The 22,646-nt window shown below is 39.2% G+C and overlaps 2 protein-coding genes and 1 long non-coding RNA gene across 4 annotated transcripts in view; 1 reads left to right on the forward strand and 2 right to left on the reverse strand.

Moving 5' to 3' along the window:
• Positions 1–8,934, reverse strand: part of LOC108708996 (advillin-like) — a 44,636-nt gene extending 35,702 nt beyond the window's left edge. The window contains exon 1 of one of the 2 annotated variants that reach the window (XM_041584441.1): positions 8,689–8,934. The gene's annotated coding sequence lies outside the window, so the exon portion shown is untranslated. Of the gene's footprint in view, positions 1–4,949; positions 5,053–8,688 lie in introns of those variants that run through there. The other variant, XM_041584439.1, reaches the window with a different exon arrangement.
• LOC121400687 lies at positions 288–6,215 on the forward strand. The gene is made up of 3 exons (XR_005965914.1): positions 288–369; positions 4,766–4,861; positions 6,004–6,215. It is a non-coding gene; the product is annotated as an uncharacterized LOC121400687 (long non-coding RNA).
• Positions 8,935–15,093: 6,159 nt separating the features above from the next.
• ctdsp2.S (CTD small phosphatase 2 S homeolog) overlaps positions 15,094–22,646 on the reverse strand; it is a 32,185-nt gene continuing 24,632 nt past the window's right edge. Inside the window, exons 4-8 of the mRNA XM_018250101.2 lie at positions 21,224–21,325; positions 21,028–21,084; positions 20,060–20,152; positions 19,115–19,300; positions 15,094–18,055 (exon numbers count right to left, since the gene is read on the reverse strand). Of these exons, the coding sequence (XP_018105590.1) occupies positions 17,930–18,055; positions 19,115–19,300; positions 20,060–20,152; positions 21,028–21,084; positions 21,224–21,325 (564 nt within the window). The 3' untranslated portion in view covers positions 15,094–17,929. The remainder of the gene's footprint in view (positions 18,056–19,114; positions 19,301–20,059; positions 20,153–21,027; positions 21,085–21,223; positions 21,326–22,646) is intronic.

Genomic DNA, 22,646 nt, shown 5'->3' on the forward strand with positions numbered 1-22,646 from the left:
TGACCAGCACGCGACAGATTATTTTGTAATATGCATTTCCATTCGATTCAATACAGCTTGTTCTTTTGTATGTCTCGCCTACAGCCTGATAGGAAAAAAATCAATATCTGTCTGCCTGCAAGTCTAGACTGTGAACATTTAAGCCTTTTTTTTTCCATAAATAAATACTGGTGTACCATTCAGGTTTAACCTCTACACAGTGACAATTGCTGAATGCTGATGTAAAATAGAAATGGGAGGGTCACAAAGGAGCTGCAGACCAGGTTGTAAATGTCCCAAATTTAACACTTTCATCTGTATACCTTCAAACAACTAAGGCATCTTGCATCCTAGACGAGTTGTTTCGAATTATTATGCAAATAACAGTTGGTATGTATGCAAGATCCAGCTATAGACATATGTGCTGAATATTAAGGGTTGATATATTAATATTTGGTCTGTTTGCATCCTCTATATTGACTTCTGAGTGTACCTGCTCTATTGCAGCTGCATGGGTTTAACCTCAACCACCCATGTGTCCAATATATATCCAGATCATAATACATTGCCCACATTCCATATTTCCCATTCTGTAATTTTTCACCTCTTACCTTTCCCCATAAATACTGGCATTACTCATCATCCATTTAATTGAATTATTTATTGATTCCTTCAATCACACATGACCATACTAAATTCTTTATTTGGTATATGAAATATATATATTTATATATATATATATATTTTTTTTTTTTTTATTTATTTTTGAATTTATTAATGGATTGGGTTGATTGAGGATAGGATGTCCTTTCCATTTAAATTAATGGCGACTATTCGTGGTTTTGCGTTAAGTATCATGAGTATGTGAGTAGAGGAATTAAACAGGACGCTGACACTGCATTTATACTGCTATATATATTCTTTAGTCTTTTTGTAATAAAACATGTGGGTGTAGTTACATGGGAGTGGCCAAAAAGAGTGGCCGTGGCCTAAGTCAAATTTTGATCAGTACGTTTCACACACTGTACCTAACAGGGTGTCCCCAAATTCCACTTTAAAAAACTGGAATTTGCTAAACGATGATTTGACTAGGGAAAAAGTATTCTGCTTGGCAAGTGACTTATTTTAAAAAAAGCAACAACTGATTTAAATACAGCTGCGGGCTTCAATGTGCAACTGAGCAATGGGTGTAACTAACCTTCATTTAAAGGCAAAGCAAGCCCTGCATATGAGGAATCATTTAAATAAACCATTTTCAAACATTCATCCTGATCCAACACAGAGGTCCTATTCTCACAATAGGAGCCCACAAATGAGGTGTATTCAGGACAGGGTAGTTCTCTTTATACCAACACTTTCAAGGAAAGTGAGGCAGATAGAACTAGTGAGCAAGAGCAGCCTGTGCTCCAACTAGGAGGGATAGCAAGGGGGTAGCTCTCCCTCAGGCAAGACTGGCCTGTAGTGTAGGGACACAGTCTAATAGGGATTTAGGTTATAAAAAAGGAGAAAAATAAAAAAAGGAGGAACTCTTTTACCACAGAGAAAAGAAAAAAAGATCCCTGGTTACCACCAGGGGCTGACCACCGTCAGAAGGGCAGTACTTAAAAAAATTAGAATAGAAAAGTACCCCGTTGGTAACACCTAATTTTACATCTAGTAGTAAATTACTTCACTACTATACAAGTAGTAATAGCAATACTTAAATTAAAGTGCAGTCAGTGCCGGTCTTTTAACTCATCAACTATTTCAGATAAACCCAATCAATTCCCAGATCAATTACCAGGCCAATTCTTATCTCTGATCTTGTAGGAAGACTATGCTATACCTAAAAAGCCACAAATCATCGGCCCCTTAGAATGTAAGGAAGAGTATTGCAAGATATAAGATAGACAGTAGCAACAATGGATGACCCAAACCACTCGTAGTAACCCAAAGAGATACATTTTAAAATAAAGGAAGATAGCGACTCGCCAACGCGTGATCGCTTAATAGCTTTATCAAGGCGAAAAGGCACTGTGAGGACCTACAGTGCTGTTCAATATATAAAAGTACCCACAGGGAGGACAAGACATAATAAATACAATACAATACATATATATATAATTACACAGAGCTTAGGTGCCATGTGGTTAGAGAGACTTTAGGATGGAGGTCCCTGCCCCTTAGAGCTTACAGTCTAAGTGGGTGGATAACATACAGACACAAATTGACACTTTCCTCCTGGGAGCTGTACCACCATGTATTCAGTGATCCCACATATACTTAGAACCAGTTAATGTGCCCCTGTCAGCCACATTCAAATTTAAAAGAAGTTGGAGAGCAACATACGCATGGCAAAAGTTCCTGGGGATGCCAGATATGAGGTGTAATTGGATATTGGTAGCTCCTATGTGGACTGCTGGTCTACAGGCAACTCTGTTTGGCAGTACATATGGTTTTTGTGCAACTAATGCTTGCCTACAAGCAAGTAATTCAAAAAGATGCATCTGCTTTAAGGCCACTGGGGGGGCAAGATCCAAGGGTTTGGTGTTCAACATGTTGCTCATGAACCACTGGTTGAGGATCACTGATTTAATTCATTAATTGATTTGCAACTGTCCAGGTCAGTATTTGAACACATGATCCCAGTAAGGAAGTACTTTACCAGGTGGAAGATAAAAATGTCAGGGTCTGAGCAGAATGAAACTCTCATCTTCACAATAGTGAATCTTACAGTGGACTTTCCCCTATATGTGATCTTAGCTTTGATAGGCTTTCTCTGCAACAGAGTCTTGTGGCAATGCTTTTACAGGAATTCAACAGTTAAAGTGATTCACACTCTCCAAATGACTGCTAATAAATAAACAGAAAATAAAATTTCCAGCCCAGAACATCACTGTCTAACAAGAATTATTTCCAGAAGCTTCAACCCACAAATGATGGGCTGCTTTTAAGCGTAACCTCAGATTCCTGCACATAATTAAGAAAGCCTGTTCAGAAATAGGCAGGAGTGGTCTCAGACAAAAGTCCATATTATATTTAAAGAAAGAGCCGATTTATCTGCGGCTCTGCAGCTCCTACTGAACTACTCCCATGAAGCTAAAGTGGTAAGCTCTATGGGTTACTGGCAGCAGAAAATTCTGCCCATGTTACTGTAACCACATAAATACTGTCCTGTTATCTTGTCTTTGCTAAGAGCCAAAATCAGTAATAAACTTTAGTGCATGGTATGGCCAGTGGAACAAATTCTTGGCAGTAGCATAAGTGCAGGTGCTTGTATTGAGTGGCACTGAAACAGATATCAGATATAGAATTGTGGAGTGGCCCCCAGCAGTACTTGCAACTCCCATTACTTCACACCACACCTTTTCTGTCTTAAATTCTGTAAGGGCTCACAATCAGTGCAGTGATTTAACCATTTAAGCTGGCCATTCATGGAAAAATTTAAACTGACAGAGTTGGCAGCAAATTTGCAGCATCGGACTGGGGTGTCAGGGGCCCACCGAGCTGTGCAGACCACCCCCACATCCCCTGGTTCCCCCCTCCCCTCGCTTTCAAAGTTTTACTTTCTTCCTCCGTCACTGTGATTAAAGGAGGAGATGGGGAAGGTTTTCCAGGGTGCTGGGTGAGGAATTGGGTCAGCAGGTCCCATGATGTCTGGGCCCACCAGGTTGTTTCCTGATGTCCCGCTGGCCCAGTCTTACCCTGCAAATCTGTCTGTGTATGGCTTCTCCCCAACGGCCTTGCCAATAGATATCTGGTCAAAAATTTACCATATATCTATGGAGCAGATTTATCCTACTGGGTGGGGACAGCATCGGCAGATAGATGCAGTCCTCTCTCGATGAACCTATTATGATTTGATCATTGGCCCCATGGCCAAAAGATCAAAATCTAGGTAGACAAATCAGGTATTAAATAAATGTTATTTACTGCTAGTGCAAAAGATGTCAGTGCTTAACTTTCTGCATTTATTTCAATTCACTCAGCTTACGTCTCTGCAGCTTCTGTAAAGCTACAACTGTGCGCATCTCAAAATAAAACACTGTGGCATTAAAAACATTACAGATGGTTTCACCCAGCAGAATCTGTCACGCAATACCATACATTAAATAGGTAATTCTGTGACTGTACATTGTATAACATAGTTACCAGCATTTGGAATTTCTATGGACATTCAGGGGCTGATTCACTAAGCTCGAGTGAAGGATTCGAATGAAAAATACTTCGAATTTCGAAGTATTTTTTTGGTACTTCGACCATCGAATTGGTTAAATTCGTTCGAATTCGAACGAAATCGAACGAATCGAACGAAAAATCGTTCGACTATTCGACCATTCAATAGTCGAAGTACTTCCCCTTTAAAAAAAACTTCGACCCCCTACTTCGGCAGGTAAAACCTACCGAAGTCAATGTTAGCCTATGGGGAAGGTCCCCATAGGTTTGCTAATCTTTTTTTGATCGAAGGATTTTCCTTCGATCGTTGAATTAAAATCGTTCGAATCGTTCGTTTGGAACGATTTAATCGTTCGATCGAACGAAAAATCCTTCGATTGTGCGATCGAAGGATTAGCGCTAAATCCTTCGACTTCGATATTCGAAGTCGAAGGATTTCAATTCGAGGGTCGAATTTCGAAGTATTTTTAACTTCGAAATTCGACCCTTAGTGAATCTGCCCCTAAATGTTCAATAAACAATCCTATGTTGGTGGTGCTTAATAGTTAGGCTACCAATACCCTATGCCTGTTTCTTTTTTTAAAGACATGTACATTTCTAACTCTTGTTCATTTCCTTTTTGCATATAAAGAGCTTCGATAAAACCAAAATTATATTATGGCTACAGAAGAGGTGCAGTTTAAGAGAACCATAAAAACGGATCTCTGGGACACATCATAAAATAAAGGTAAGTGCCCCAGCAAATAAAGCGCCTAGCTAAGAATAATGGTACAAACTGGACAGATGCCTAGACATAAAACAATGCAAGCACTTACTGGTTGTAGCTGGGTTTGTGGGGAGCCAAAGTTTAGAGAACAGCTTTCCTGCATGAAATATGTGCAGTGTGATGTCTCTTGCAGACTCATCAGTCCTAACAATGAAAATGAAGATTCCATCTGGAGATGTTTGTGGTCTCCCACAAGTTGCCTCCCACCTTTGGTTATTCTGGCTATGAGATTTGTTATGCCTCCAAAAGAATTCATGGTCAGCTTTCGGTTGTGTCCTTGCTTTACTATTAATTGGACCTTCAAGGAATTAAAGCATGCTAGAATTGGTTATTATTATTAAAAAATATTGGTGCCTAGGACCCCACATGAGAAAAAAAAATTGGTGGCCAGGCCCCCCCCCCCGCATTATAAGAAAATAGGTGGCCAGGGCCCCTTAAACGTCCATGCCTTCCCGAAGTCAGCAGCTCTTAGAAAGATGGGGGGCCCGGCTAATCAAGTAAATGTGGCATGGCCGGGCCCCCATTACCCCTCAGTGTGTGCAGTGTGGGCTCTTAGGCTTGCAGACCCAATGAGAATGATATATATTTGCTAATCAAACTCATCCATCCAACAGAATAAGCTCAGTAGGGCCCTATAGGGAGCTCCAATAATGGAGGCATTTTTAAAGATAATTTACATTTTTATCCTAAAGTAAAACCAGCACCATATTTTGGGACAATAATATAACATTGAAACAGTGGCCTACAACATTAGATGGGTGTGGTCAATGTCTCCTTTAAGATAAAAAAAGGTCATGTGGATTTCTCTTTTCATAATTTTTATGAAATTCTGATTGCTTAACGAAATCATCTGTAATACCCTCATACTCTTGTCTGCTTGCCTTCCGGCAACCAAAGTTAGAAACACTTTTGCCAACACAAGAGAAATTCCTGCAACATGAATATAATCAGACTTTGGGAAACAATGGGGAAAAGAATAAAAATAAGTTAGTGGGACAATGTCCTATTGAGGTATAAAATGCAAACAAACCTACTGAAGAGTGGAACATTGGGTTTTCTTTACATTTTGTGAGATATTGCTATTATTTGTATTCTGTTTCTAGAGTCCTTGCCATAATGGCTGTTATTCTGTCCAGGGAGGAAGAACAGACAGTGATGTTTGCACTCACTTGCAAGAAGAGAAATGTATTTCAACATAATAAATTTTGTTCAGCACTACTACCCTACTATTTACAAAATGACATATTGTTTTTGGTTACAAACAACCCTTATGTGTGGTGATGAAAGTATGATGAAGTCCTGTGGCTTGATGAAAGCTATAATATGGCAGCCCTCAGACAGTAGCAAGACATTAAATAACATTATCTAATTCAAACTAAAAATGCTATTAGCCTTACTATGGACTAACTTGGAATTATGTGTATGTTTTTTAACTGTCACCTCGTATGGAGCAAGTTGCCCTTTAAATCATCATTATTATTATTATTTTATTAAAGGACAGGAAAGGACTATTCATGGGGGGGTTATACCAATTTTCTACGGATTCCCCAGTTATTATAATCACTTCAGACCCTGGCACTCCTCTTTGCTCAGAAATGCACCCTCCTGGAATGCTATTTTGTTTAGCACCATGCTGCTATCTTTTTCCTTGTACCAGGGATCTCTTGCAGTTGCAGCTGGCCTGGGCTGTGTGTATATGTATTAGAGTAAAACTGGAACTTGTAGGGAAAATTTCAAAATGTAACTTTACTGCACAGGTTCGAATCCCAGGACAGAAGCATGGGGTGGCATGGAATTGAATAGAGTATAATTTACATAAGAAGTCAGTTTTAGTGGCAGATCAGTGTTGATTTGGGGTAGGAACCATTTATTTACTTTCCTGTCTAAGGCACCAGTGCTTTTCCTGTCCTGGTCTAGTCTTCACATAATGAGCCTTTTCTTTTGATAGGCACATCAGTATATATGTTTTGTAAATATGAATGATGTTAAGTTAAAATAATTTATTGAAAACTTTAAAAAATCGATTTAAAAAAAAAAACCTATGTATTTTCAGTATCCTGTATATTTTCGATTCATAGTTTGGAATTGGATCCAATGTTTGGCACACCAGTAAACGATTGCAGTAGAACTGGTCAATAATAGAACACATCCAGCCTGCACACATTTGAGTGAGTTTGTAGAATAGTACAGGTATGGTGCCTTATATCCACAATGCTCGGGACATGAGGTTTTCCAGATAATGGAGCTTTCCCTAATTTGGATCTTCATACCTTAAGTCAACTAGAAAATAATTTAAAAAGTTAAATAAATCTAATAGGCTGGTTTTGCTTCCAATAAGGATTAATTATATCTTAGTTGGGATTAAGCACAAGCTACTGTTTTATTATTACAGAGAAAAAGGAAATCATTTTTAAAATTTTGCATTATTCAGATAAGATGGAGTCTATGGGCGATGGCCTTTCCGTAATTCAGAACTTTCTGCATAGTGGGTTTCTGGATAACATATCCAATACCTGTACAGCAATGGAATCTTTCCTGTGTAACTAAAGCAGCCAGAGGCTATACCCCTAACATAATAAATAAGAAAAAATCCCTTCAAACGCCTCAGAGCTCCCATGGCCACCCATTTTCTTGCAAATCACCTTCATCAAGTGGTGTATACTTCCTGACCATTTTTGCCAAAAATAGTCAAATTTGTTTGGATTAAAAATGTGTATAACATTTTATGCCTATATAATGCTCACGCGTATTCAGTGGGGTGATAGTCTAATGCAGGACACACGCATTCGGCATTCAACAGAATTTACAGGATTCTAATATATTAAGGACAAACAGGGACTCCAGATTATTATAAGTATAGCAAAACTCTGCATCACCTATAAAAGGGGCTCTCAGCCTAAAAACTGTGAAAGAAAATCTAATTTTCAAAGCAACTTTCTAATATACACTCATTAAAAATGTTCTGTGAGATGGAAGCTTATCCCTTTCCTTTCTGTGGATCTGATTTTAAAAACAATTTAGGCGATGTCAATTTTAAGACAGGTCTGTTAATAAGCTAGGTTTTGCTACATTCATTCAGGAATCATGTGCAGAGAACATAAATGGGCAGATACTGCTTTCAATAGCAATTGCAAATAACTTTAAAAGCAATAAAAATGGTTAATGAGTGTATATATTATGCAAAAAAAATGTTTGCACGGGTGGAGCTCCCCATAACCAGTTATGTTGCTCAGCAGAAGGTTTTAACAAAACATACAGATGCAAAATCAAAAGGGCTAAACCGAACTCCCACAATCCTCAGCCAGCAATTGGAGGATGCAAGACTACTATAAACTCATCACTAGCTTCTGAGCGGCTGGTCTCATATTTCTGTTTCCTTACTGGAAAGCAGTTCCCCTTTCCCCTAGTGCAGGAATTCAGTGTCACTGCTGAACTACAACTCCCAGCATCTCATACCTTGTCCAGATGGTAGGGGTTCCTAGTTTTAGTTCCATTATAGCTAGATCTGATTGCTGATTATTACAGTAGCAATCCTAAATCTTTTTATGATCTCTATTATGATTACACGTTTCTGCCACCTGTCCCTCTACCAAATGCAAAGAAGTCAAATAAAATAAATTTTGATAAGAACATTTTTTTACAACATTATCTGGAGTATAACTCTTTCAGCAGAAGATTAATTTTATATGTTTTCACTTTTACACAGTGTAATTAGAGTTCTAACCTGTGGAGATGGCTCAGTAATTTGAAGACGTTCCAGCAGGGAGAGAAATTACATAATTACTTACAGTGAGAGGCAGACAGGCAGCTTAGGATTCCACCCTTCTCTGGAGATATAAAGGCAAAGGTAATTTCTATCCCCAAGCCGAGAGTGGATTTTTGTTGGTGCACACTCTCAGGCACTGGTCATTTCTCTCAGCATCCCCATCCCAGCTCAGTCCTTTCCCTGCTCCTGATAGACAAATGAGATGAACATCAACTATTTGTCCATATTCAAAGCAGCTGCATCTGGGGAATCCATCTCTTTCTCTCTATCCAGCCCCTTCCCACATCCTCTTCAGATTGATTTTTTTTTTTTTTACTAAAGTGTGTCATTAACCAATCAATACTTAGCTTTGGAAGATATAATATAAAAGCGGTTGTAGATTGTTTCAGAGAGAGCATCAAGTAAATACAAGCACACAAAGTATATTGTTTAATTTATATTTTATATAGATGGAATTCATTATTGACAAAGTACAGGGTTGAAATAAAAGAACACAGGGCACCAGTATCAGCAATGTTCAACTTCTGGCCCTCTAATTATATTATCTAATTATACCTCTGAGCAGTATGTTATTGACTTTCTGAAACTCGGAGCCCCATAACAAATGTCCTCTCTGCCCTGTTCCAAAACTGTCAGTGTGCTCTCTATCCCTTTGTAGATAAGATATGGTTGTTTTGGTTGATGCATCTCTAAACCCAACCTAATGCATTAGCACTTGCTCTCCTATTTTCAATTGGCAAAGTCTTCAAGAGATACTCACCCTCTCAGTCAGCATTACTACAAGCCTCTCCCCACTAAAAATCTTCAGGGGAGCCCAGCGTTTACATTTGCTGCTCTGCAAACTTTGGCTGTATCAATGATGTGGAACTACAATACAACAGACCCCATGGTCTGGGACCCCTTGATGGCCACAGGGTCTGCTTAACTGCTGTCAGTCCTATGTAATTAACAGCCAACCTGGATTCCTGTTTATCTATAACAATAAAGATGGCATCTTTTTTTCTAACTTTCTGACCCAATCAGAGTGTCCTAAATTACCTCTTCCCAATTACCATCCCTTCTAGATAAGGTTTCAAAGCCTACTTATCACTCCATTCAAAAAGTTATCGAAGGCACACTTGCAGCCCACCGTATTGCAGGCTACATACATACGGCGTTTTGGCGCATGCGCAGTAGGAGCATTTCGCCGGTACGGATCTACTGCGCATGCGCCAAAAGTCACAATGTACTTTTGGAGCATGCGCAGAAGATCGTACCAGCGAAATGCTCCTACTGCGCATGCGCCGGTCAATGCAGGAAGAAGATCGCGTGGAAGAAGATGTCGTCTGTGAACTTCCTGGACTGGACCTGCGCAGAAGGGTAAGTAACAAGTTAGGGGCATTTGCCCAGCGGGACGGGTAGGCCAGGGGGGAGGAGGGAGGGTGGGCAACACACGGGAGGGGGGGAGGGTTTTTGCGCCAACTAGGTTTCCTTCCCCTTTAACACTGCTTTGGAGTGGCTTCTTAATCCATAAACCATTGTATACATGTGGTGAGTTTCTTCCCAAATACTTCTCAAAAAACGTCTATTTTCAGCACAAAACCTGCCCCATCTGGGCAGAAAAGGCACAGGATACACAGCAGATCACAGATAAACTCTGTGGCATACACTGGGATTCTTCATTACGTATCTGTTATACAGTGTTGGACTGGCCCACTGGGATACCAGGAAAACTCCCGGTGGGCCCAAGTGTCAGTGGCCCCTCATGCTGCTAAACATTTGGCCTATTTCATGGCCATTCCCTATTTATATGAGAACAAATAAGATAAATAGAGGGAATAATAGATTATAGTATGTATAGAAAAGAGATTAGGAGAATAGAGGTTGAATGAGGAGAGGAAGAATAATAATACTCAGAGTGGGCCCCTGGTGTCCCAGTCCGACACTGCTGTTATCTACTGTGTATCCTGTGCTTGAATTACTGCCCCCTTGACATCACAGCAGCTTGTTTATATTAATTATAGTTGTGTTTGTGAAGCAAACACTTTGCTAGTTTTACTAGTGCATTATAAAAGGTACATTATATTGTCATTTCTTCAAAACACTTGATAATATAATATTTAAAAAACTATTACGTAGTGACGCGCCATTCTCGCATACTTATTTAGCTTACTGTACTGGCACGTCAGTACGTCTGTTGACACCTTCAGCCTTAAAGAAGTATGTGAGAGCGGCGCGTTCACTACATGCCAGTATGTGTCTATTACTAACACCTTCAGCACACAGGCAGCAGTATAGACCAAGTGGCAGATCATTTCACTAATGTGCCCAAATATTACAGCTACGTGATTCCTGATTGTGGTTCAAAAGAGATAGGTGTCGATACAAAACAGCGCAGAGGTACTGCTGCAAAAGTGCCTTTATTAACACGACATGTTTCGAGCACCAAGGCTCTTTATCAAGTGTGATTCCTGATTGCACTGTGCTGGTGGGCCACATCATTATTCATTTCATGATGGAGGCTGCGGGCTGGTTTGAAAACGGGCTGCAATTGGCCAGCGGGCCAGACTTTGGACATGCCTGGCCTATACTAAGGTTTTTTGCGCATTTGTAGCCAGTTTGGTGTTTGTGTTTACTGTGCATGCACTGGAAAGCTCTGTGGATAGCGTTAGAGGATCCAAAGATACCAAAGATGGTGCCCGCGAGCTCTGCTGCACTACTCTGCATGCAGAGGTCTGTGCGACAATTTTTATTGTAAAAGGGGTTGTTCACGTTTGAGTTAACTTTTAGCATGTCAACATAGAGAGTAATATTCTGAGACAATTTGCAATTGGCTTTAATTTTTTATTATTTATGATTTTTTTAGTTATTTCACTTTTTAATCAGCAGCTCTCCAGTTTGCAATTTCAGCAATCTGGTTGCTAGGGTCCAAATTAGGCTAGCAACCATGCACTGATTTGAATAAGAGACTGGAATATGAATTGGAGACGGCCTGTATAGAAAGATGAGTAATAAAAAGTAGCAATAACAATACATTTGTAGCATTGGGGTTATGGGTTAAAAAGCAAGTTTGCGATTTATCTAATCACCGCAACCAATTAGCAGGACGCATGTACCGGTCACCTGTTTAAAGGAGAACTAAAGCTCAACAAGAAATGTTGGGCTTCTGTACCAGACCAAACCCTTTAGCAATAAAGATCTGTGTCTCCAAAGATGCCCCAGTAGCTCCCCATCTTCTTTTCTGCTGATTCACTGCACATGCTCTGTGCTGCTGTCACTTTTTGAGCTTAGGGACCAACTCACAATATACAGTACATAAATGTCACAATATAAGTCTGATTAGTAATTAATACAGATAATTACTACATGGCAGCACATAAACCAGTGCAACTAGCATCAGAATTTAATAACCAGCCCTGTAGCATCAGCTTATATTACAAGCTTACCTTATTTTCTGCTTGATAATTTGTGACAACCCCGAAGTTTTGCTTCTCAACAGCTGTTCAGAGCCCACTGAGCATGTGAGTGTCACAGACACAAGATGGTGACCCCCTGTGACAAGTGTGAAGTCCTGGATCATTGCTGCTATTGACAAGCTGAAACTTTAGGCTGGTCCAGTATATAAAATATGGCATTTTTTTGACATATTCTTTTTTAGGGTTTAGTTCTCCTTTAAAAGTGAATATCTTATTGATTGATATTGGTTACTGCACCTGGCAGACACAGTACCTTCTATTACATATGGGGGTGTTCGGGTGCATCTGTAAATTCTGCCTTGCAGTGCCATCTTGTAGTTGCTGTATTGTTCCATGTGAAACTATTTGTTAACTACTGCACTCGTATTGTACAATGGGGGAGGCATCTATGTGCCAAAAATTCACCTCCGTCGAAATGTCGCCGACACCCATTATGGGTGTCAAAAAAATGTTGTCGTGCGGGAAAATTTTTTTGACGCATGATGCCATACAAGTATATGGGCGTCATTTTTCTGGCGAAACAAGGCGAAAAAATTCTCTTATCCCAATATAAGACAGTAAGTAGTCATCTGTGTGTGATTGTGGGAGAATAGCAATAATATTTGATAATATTGCACAAATTTTAAACAGCGCCAGACACAACTTGCAGTTGCTACTTATGTGCAAAGTCATGTGCATTATTTGCAACTATGGCAGGATTTTTTAACATTTCTATTAAATTTTGCCTGATCTTTAAACAGAAAAGCCTGTGTAATCTCAATGTTACTCATTAGATACCACTAATCTCTACCTTGAATAAAGTCACCAAGTTCACCTCTAACTTTTATTGTGTTAAGGAATGGTCTCTCCTTAGCAGCCTTTATTTTGGTCTTCATTTTTTATTCACAGATTTTGAATTACAGGTATAGGATCCGTTACCCAGAAATAATTCAAAATTGTAACACATTTCCTTTTTCTCTGTAAACAGTGTCTTGTACTTGATCCCAACTAAGTAAGATATAATTAATCCTTATTGGTGGGGAAACTATCCTCTTGGGTTTATTTCACATTTAGCAGACTTCAGGTATTAAATTCCAAATCTTTCAATCAAAGGAATACCCGGAACACCCCAGGTCTTGAAGTTTCTGGATAACAGGTCACATTCCTGTATTTATCTTCTTCCAGCTTTCAAATGGGGCAGTTAAAAACCTGTTGTTTGTTGAAGCTAAAATGTTATTTTCCAATACCTGTCTCTCTCTTCAGTCCCTCTGCTCTTCATGTTCCAGTCTCTCATTCAAACCACTGGTTGCTAGGTTAAATTGGACCCTAGCAACCAATTAAGTGCTAAATTTCCAAAATGTAATCATTCAAAATACAGAAAAATACGATTTGCCTACATCACACTAAACATTACTTTAAAGGTGAACTACCTGTTTAAAGGCATTCAGAAAAACCCTATTACACTGCATAAAGAAGTTGGACTGTGTGAATTAAAACAGACATTTTTTGGTTAATATCCTAATATGTTATTATCCGTTATTTCTGTATGAAAAAAATGATCTTTCAAGGTAGCCTTGAAAGACCACGAAAATACCTAGGGCTTGGGGAATTATAATTAATGTTCCATGAGTGTAATAAATGTATATTAAAAGTATACATAATTTATGTGTAAAATGTAGGGAGGGGTCTTTTTTCAACCCAATTTAACTATATAACTATGTAACTATATAATTTCCAAGAAAATTTACAAAAATGTTTGTAAGTGGTGTAAAACAACAGTGACACCCTGTGGTCAGATTAGGTAATAAACATTTACTTTGTAATTTAACCATATACTGCATAAACTGTTAAAGGGTTGTCCGCTTTAAAATAAATTTAGTATGATGTAGAACAGTGATCCCCAACCAGTAACTCATGAGCAACATGTTGCTCCCCAACCACTTGGATGTTGCTCCCAGTGGCCTCAAAGCAGGAGCTTATTTTTGAATTTCAGGCTTGGAGGGAAGTTTTGGTTTCTTAAAAACCAGATGTGCTGCCAGAGACCCACATAGGGGCTACCAATAGCCAATCACAGCCCTTATTTGGCAGTGCACCCCCAGGAACTTCTGCTTGTGTTGCTCCCCAACTCCTTTTACATCTGAATGTTACTCACGGGTGAAAAAGGTTGGGGATGTAGAGAGTGATATTCTGAGGCAATTTGCAGTTTGTTTTCATTTTTTATTATTTGCGGTTTTTGAGTTATTTAGCATTTTACTAGGTATGAACAAAATTTTTAGTTTTTGCCACCCATAAACTCCAATGGGTGGGAAAAAAATTGTTACATGTCAGAAAAAAGCCGCCCATAGATTTCAATGCATTTCAGCGAATTTTTGTCAATTTTTGGGGAAGGGAAATGGGTCAGATTCGCCCATCACTACTTTTTACTGCTCAGCTTACCTGCTAATTTCCCCCAAAAATTATGTGTACAGGCAGCCAGCTTGTCACAATACACACACACAAGTTATCCAGAAAGCTCCGAATTACGGAATACCCGTCTCCCATAGACTCCATTTTATCCCAATTTTTAAAAATGATTTCCTTTTTCTCTGTAATAATAAAACAGTAACTTGTATTTCATCCAAACCAAGATAAATTAATCTTTATTGGAGGCAAAACCAGCCTATTTGGTTAATTTCATGTTTAAACGTTTTTCAAGTACTGTGTGAAGCTCGAAATTATGGGAAGACCCGTTATCCGGAAAACCCCAGGTCCTGAACATTCTGGAGAACAAGTCCCATTCCTGTATATATAGTGATTGGCTGCTGTGACCTAGTAAAGTGGTGCAAATGTGTAAATAATCCGCTTCTTCAGCAGCTCTTCACCTGCAGACCAGGTCTGCTCAGTCCATGTTTAATCCGCATAAGATGAGTGTATCATGAATATTAGCAGTCTCACAGCTGGACCATTATAAAGAAAGCCAACAAATGACTGTGAAATTCAAAACAAAACACGGCTTAGGGCATAAAAATATACTTTTATTGCATGCTCTGTGACAGAGATTACACACCTTAATGATATAACCCTTTTCTACTGGGAAACCTTTTTTTTTTTTTAAACACAGCAATGTGCTGAAAGCCCTTCCATTCTTCAATTTCAACAAAATCGAACACTTTTTATCGGCCGCTTGTCCAAGAAAGACACGGACCTCACATTCTGATAAAAAATCAAGGAGGCGCAGGAATGTTCATCTTTGCCTGACAAATGTACAGAAGAAAAATAAAAGTTCTAGGAGCGTCAGTTTGTAGAGGCTTCGACAGCAAATGTGCAAATCATTCCATAGGATGGCTACTGCATTTCCCCTGAGGTCCATTTAACATTTTGTAACAGTCCAACAGCTTAGAAATCATACAGTGCCTGAAGGTGCAGCACTGCCTGGAGATGAACACTGCATGAATCATACAGGGACGAATAAGTAGACATTATAACACATTAAGTAGTTCAGTTATAAAACTTCCTTTTTTTTTTTTCCTCTGCTGAAAAAAAAGGCACAGCAAGGTGTATTACCTGACCTTAAACCAAACTCTATGGTGCAATGATGGCAGAAGAAAGCAGGGTTTATTGTGGTTTTCATTTTCAAAGAAGCTAAATTACAAGAACCAAACAAGGGCCTTATGTGCTGATCTGGCACAGCTGCATCAGTAAATCAGGATTCCACACCTCTGTCCCTCAGCTGCTGTAGTTTAAAGGGGAACTACGCACAAACTTAACTTAAGCTTTTTGAGAAGTAAACATAATTTCAAGCAACCTTGCAATATACAGATCAATTAAAAAAATATGCAGACTTTTCATGATTTTTAATGGTTTCTGACAGTTCCCTAAGCTTAGCCCCTGCTGATCTGTGCTGACTACTTTGCTGAGCTGCCTGACTACTGTTACTTTGTATCAACAGCCAGCTGTCCTTAGCTTGCATCCATCGAAACCCCACAATTCCCTGCACATGTGATTTCAATAAGGAACAGAACATCACAGTGCAATGCATTGTGGGTTATGTAGTCCCTGCATGCTGTCTGTAAGGTGTGGAGAAGTTTTTGCAACTTGTAACATTAGTGTTTAGCTTCCCTGCCAGGATTTCAAATGATGCAGAAAGAGAACTGTTAAACAGCTGGATTTCAGCAGAGAAAATGGCATTTATTCATACATGTTGAATACACAGGTAACTGATGGATATATTAGGGGATTCTGTGTTATATGATCCTCTTTATCAAATTTTGGTTTGGAAGCCAGAGTTCCCCTTTAACAACAGCTGCAGAGTCAGAGGATGAACATCTGTCATTGAGTATGAATGTTTGTAATGCCCTTTCTACTCCAGTAAAGCTGGTCATACACAGAAAGATCCATTCTTTTTGAGAGTGGGCCAAATCGGACTGTTTCAATTGTTAGGCATATGTGGGCCTATGTAGGTCCATCAGGAGAGGACCACATCCCTTGTCTGAACAGGCCTGACTTTTAAACCTACCCAATGGATATCTAGCCAATCTCTGCACAGATTCAGGTCAGGCAAGCATTAGTGTCATCCCATTCATGGACCAATAAGTAGAAGTGTTTGAGCTGAAAGCCAGTTTATGACTCAGCATGACCAGCCTTACAGGACAGTTACATTTGAGGGGTTTAGGTAGCAAATCACCAATTCCAAGAAAAACATAAAAATGAAATTAGAGCAAATCAAAGCTTGCAGATAATGATTTACTCTTCAAGACATTAATAAGAAAGTGGGTTAAGAACATTCAATACTTATCCCTTTGGCTTTGTTGTTTGTTTTTGGTCAAAATACAAAATAATCTGTAAAGGAACCTACATAAAAGACACAGGGAATGTTTTGTGGTTTCCCAGGAACCTGAGGCAAACCATGTGGAGAAACCCACAACTCCTTGTTGTGTGCCAGAAAGGTGATGTGCTGGAGGTTTCACTGGAGCAGATAAGACGGGTTTTCAGTAAAGCTACAAGTTACAAAAGTTTCAAGTGGCAGGTTCAAAATAATAGAATTAAAAAAAAAATCTAAATCATCTTCCTCCTACATAAAGAAGATTCCAAAACACCAATAAGGCACCTCCAAAAATGAGTTGTTCTGAGGGTTGAGCGGTCATTTCAGGAGATGACAGCTAGCACTTGAATGCAGTGATTCCCTACATCAGGGAAGATGTGTGAGAGAGCAAATAGCAAACAAAATTATAGATCATAGCACCTACAGCTCTTAAAGGCCCTTGAAAAACACCTACACGTTGGTCATTCACCACTCAAGTTCCTTGTCTGGAACCCTACACTTCCCAGAACACACTCTATTTTCAGGCACACTCCTCAATCATGTACTATATCAAGAGTACCAGTGTTATATGGACTGGTTGCATGGCTTTGCACCCATATAGAAAGGCTGTACACATATATGGTACATTAACACCACTTCAATGATATTGCTAAGAGTCACCAGACTCCAGCATCACTATAAGTTAGGTACATGGTACCACTATCATATAAAAAGGACACTTTCCCTAACAGTGCACCAAAGTAATGGCATTTATATGTATCCCTGCTTTTGTGGCCAACATGCCACTGAACACGCTGGCTATGAGGACTGAGCTGCGACGCTATGCTTGGTACAGGCAAGATAGCAGCTCTCTTGCTCATGGGCTACTGCTCCAAGTCAGAGAACACCCACAAGTCATAAACTCCACTTTTGGTTCCTCTTCATCTGAGGCCAAAGGCACTGTGAGAAGTATTTGAAAAAAATGAAAAAACCTAAGAATATTAAAAGATATAAAAAGTTCCTTTAAAAGGGAAGGCAGTAGAGAAAGCTCAGGGGGCCTTCAGCTGCCCTAGACTTGTATAAATGTCCTCTGAGTAACTGAGCTCCTCGAAGATTGGGATTAGGCTCAGAAGCTCTGTGTCAGACATGTCATCAAACCAAGACTGCACCGGAACCTAGAATAAAGAATTGCTCTGTTAATGCTATGAAAACAATTTAGCGGACTTTCAAACGCTATGTTGGCATGAAACAGCAACTTTTTATTTCAAAATATTTGTGTTCACTTTACTGCTCTGTAACCTTTATCCTTCACGGTCTCATTTACCCTTTCTGTTTGTCCCAATTCCATTTGTCCTTGCATAATGTTTTATATACATATTATTAAATGCCCTTTTCAAAAGTACAACTAGATAATGTCTGATCAATTGTGAAAATGGTGCCGCAGCATTGGCCCTGACCACTTCTGCCAACTCATACTTATGCCAACCCTGCCGGTATCATAACTAATCCAAAAATCACTGGATGGGCAAAGAAGTTGCAGCCTTAATCATTCAGTTAGTAAGCAATTAACGGAAAAGGAAAGTCAATTTAACTTGGGGGTGCCAAAAGTTTAGCACCCCAAATGATTGTATTTACTTAACCGACACCCTGAGTAGGTGCTCCTATCAGCAGAAAACTGCACCGACCCAGGGTTCTGCAAGCAGCCACCAAGGAGTAATTGTCTTCTTTGCTTCTTCGTACTTTAGATTTCTAATAGACGCATGCACAGTAGAAAGAAGAAGCAGGAAGAGGATCGCTCAATAGTGCTCGCTGGAAGAACTCTGGGCCGGTGCAGTTTTATGCTGATAGAAGCACTGGCCCGGGGTGTCGGGTAAGTAAATACAATCACTTGGGGGTGCTTAACCTTTGGCAACCCCAAGCAAAAATAGAATTTCTTTCTCCTTTAAAGCTTCTAAGGGGCTGTGTATAGGGCTGGGAAAGTGTACAGAGCCAGAACAATGCAATGCTCTCCTGACTGGTCTGAACAGGACAGGATCCAATTAAGATCCAATCTTTGGTACAGGTGTCAACCACAGGAATGACCAAATCATTTGAAGATCCATATGATCATGTATCAACAAATGATCTTCCCTTCACCAAACCAGCAGTGCTCTGACTGGGCCTGACTGTTACTGCAAATCATGATTAGAATCACAAGCTAAACACAAGTTTAAAAGGAAATTAGTTTCACTTACTGCATTTTCTGGATGGAAGATATAGGATGCAGGAGAGTTGTCCAAAATAATGGTTTTCTTCAGATCTCTCCCCAGGCGACTAAGGTCCTTTACGTAGCAGCCCTGATGAAACACACAGGCTTCCCTAAAAAGTCGTGAGCGGAAGACTCCTGACTTGTCTAGAAGGTCTGTCACTGGGTCAGCATACTGGGGAGGGAACAATGGGCTTCTGTTATTAACTGGCATTGCCAAGGGACAGCCCAATTGGCTACTATCGATGGCTTTTATATAGAAGAACCAAACCTCAAGTATATTTTTCACTTCCATGAATTAAACCCATTCTAGCATTGCTGAAGCCCTGGACATTAAAGGGTGGTTCACCTTTAACTTAACTGTAAGCATGTTTATTTTTTATAGTTTTATAATTATTTGCCTTTTTCTTCTGACTCTTTCCAGCTTTCAAATGGGCGTCGCTGCCCCCAACTTAAAAGCAAATGCTCTGTAAGGCTACAAATATATTGTTATTGCTACTTTTTATTTCTCAACTTTCTATTCAGGCCTCTCCTATTCAAATTCCAGTCTCTTATTTAAATTAATGCATGGTTGCTAGGGCCATTTGGACCCTACCTACCAGACTGCTTAAAATGCAAGTTGAAGTTGTTGGTTTTTTTTATATTTTTTGAATTATTTAGCTTTTTTGTTCTGCAACTCCCCATTTCAGCAACTATCTGGTTGCTTGGATCCAGGTTACCCTAGCAACCAGACAGCGATTTGAATAAGAGACTGGAATATGAAAAGGAGAGGGCCTGAATGGAAAGATAAGTAACCATAACCATATAATTGTAGCATCATAGAGCAATAGGTTTTTTGTATGATGGGGTCAGTGACAGCTGAAAAGAAGCAGAAGACAAATAATAAAAAAAAAATGAGGTACAAGTACAAATATTTTGATAGTAGATGCATTACCTTGGCCAGACTGGCAGTGAATAATACACATTCATAAAGCTGGCCCATTCTCTCCAGGAACTCATCTACATAAGGCCTCTTTAGAACATACACCTGTGGGATTATGAAAGGGAAAACCAAGGCGTAAGAATTTTTCTTTTAGATACCAGTCTCACCAAGTAGTTTCGTTGAGTTTATACTGATAACACAGTGACAAAGACTGGTTTGCAACTTGCGACAAACTATTCCGTTGCATGTGCAGAAAATGTGGGTAATTTTAGTCTATGCAAATTCATCAAGCAAAACAGTGAATTCAAACAGCAATCCAGTGGTTTTATATTTTGGGTACATTCTTGGGCAGTTACACATCACCCACACCCCATGTTGCCCCGATCTCATTTCAAGCTGTGCCTTTTTTTAAACCATTTGGCTGTATTCAGCTGTGTTTCAAACAACATTTCAGGAATACGTTACAGGGAGAATCAGGTGTTACAAGGGGACTCATAAAAAATCAATGTGAAAATATTCAAAAATCAAATGAATCCATTACAGTAGAAATCTCAATAAGAGCAGGACTCTGGTGCTATATGAGCTGCTTCCTGAAACAAGTAATCAAGAGTAGGCCGTGCTTTGAGGAAACAGCCTATCCTGGATTACTTGAACCAGGCCTCAGCCATTTCTTCCAATGTCAAGTATTATAGAGGAGAAAAATGTATGGTTATAACAGACAATATATACAATTTCAAACTTTGACATCAAGTCATACAGAGATATGCAATGTCTGGTCAGCATCAGCATAGAAAGTCTTTGATTGAGAACCTATTTAAAGGAAACTAAGTTTTAAGCAGAACACATCAGCGGAGCAGTCAAAGGATAATCAAGTCTTCTACACTACCACCACCATTGGTTCTTTGGCTGTTACTAAATGTTGTTCCAACATAAAGCGCTCAAGAATAAATCGGTCATTAGAATATAAATACTGCACTCACCTGGTGTGTAGTTCCCTCTATCTCCACTGGAACTATGAAATCTGCATTATTGATGGGCTAAAAGAAAAGAAATACAGTGCTTATTCAGCTAATGCTCCACTTACCTACTAATGAGCAGGTTAGACATACCATAGTAGCTATCAAAATCAGTGGGAACAGTTATAATTCTATAATTCATATTTTATTTAGCACAAACCTTGAATGAGCTATGAACCAGTGTCTCATCCAAATCAATCACCATGCATATTTTTCCTTTGTCTTTTGGTGCTACCTCAGGAAGCAAAGAGGTACCTGGAATCTACAGAGGGGAAAACATGTATTATTTCCAGTGTTGAGACCAAACGCCAGCTTTGAAAGATTTATCTTGTAAACTGAATAGCACTAAACATTGTACCCCATATTGCCCAATATACAATCAGTCGACTGGAACAGTACAGGTGCTGCAGATGTACAGGGTTTATAAAGGCTGATGCCAAAATCACAGCCTCTAGTCTACTGCTATGTACTACTGAGAGCTAAATAAACAGGAGATCCACATATACACATATATATATATATATATATATATATATATATATACACATACACACACAAACTGGGCCACATTTATAAAGTGTTGTAAAATGTTGTACAACAAAAAATAAATCTGGGACCTTTTTACCCATAAAGAGGATCACTGTACCAGAGGCCACCCCTTTAGACTAGAAGAAAAGAACTTTCATTTGAAGCAACGTAGGGGGTTCTTCACAGTCAGGACAGTGAGGTTGTGGAATGCACTGCCGGGTGATGTTGTGATGCTGATTCAGTTAATGCCTTTAAGAGTGGCTTGGATGATTTTTTGGACAGACATAATATCAAAGGCTATTGTGATACTAAGCTCTATAGTTAGTATAGGTATGGGTATATAGAATTTAATTAAAAGTAGGGAGGGGTGTGTGTATGGATGCTGAGTTTTCATTTGGAGGGGTTGAACTTGATGGACAATAAGCTATCGTTCATTTTACTTGGCTTGAACGGGCTATGCTCAGAAGATTTATATCAAGAAGTTAAAATATTAAAGGGGCCAAGTTTAAAAGAAAACTATAGCAAAAAAATATCTGTGCTTGTGCTACAGGTAAATGTCTTGCATTTGTATATATTTAATATTTTCTAACATTCTTTGAATGATAATTTGGGTCATGTAAACAAAAATATAAAAGTAATGAAACCTTTAAGATGCTTTAAAGATACTGTGTGGGAGTTGTAAAATAAAGCAAGCATTCTACCAAGTTTCATAACAACTTAATCTTGTTGAAGCAGTGTTTCACAACAGCAGCATCTGCATTTCTACATGGAAGACTGCAGGAAGGCTGAATCTGTCAGCCCTGTGCCCACAGGTAAAGCAGGTAAAACCATAGCACTTATCTTCATAACTGAACGGCAATGGGCGGCTAAAGGCATCCCATGACTATGATGTAAGCCTATTGCGTCTTTCCTGCACACCTTTATTCTTATTATTTGTGTAGCAATACAGCCTGTACTAATAAAATGTATTTCAAGTCCAGGTTTTCATTATTATTATTAAACTGTTCCATCTACATCAAAGCCTGTAAACATTTATAGTATTTTTTTCTTTTGAA

Source organism: Xenopus laevis, chromosome 2S, assembly GCF_017654675.1.
Source record: "Xenopus laevis strain J_2021 chromosome 2S, Xenopus_laevis_v10.1, whole genome shotgun sequence".
Classification (NCBI taxonomy): domain Eukaryota; kingdom Metazoa; phylum Chordata; class Amphibia; order Anura; family Pipidae; genus Xenopus; species Xenopus laevis.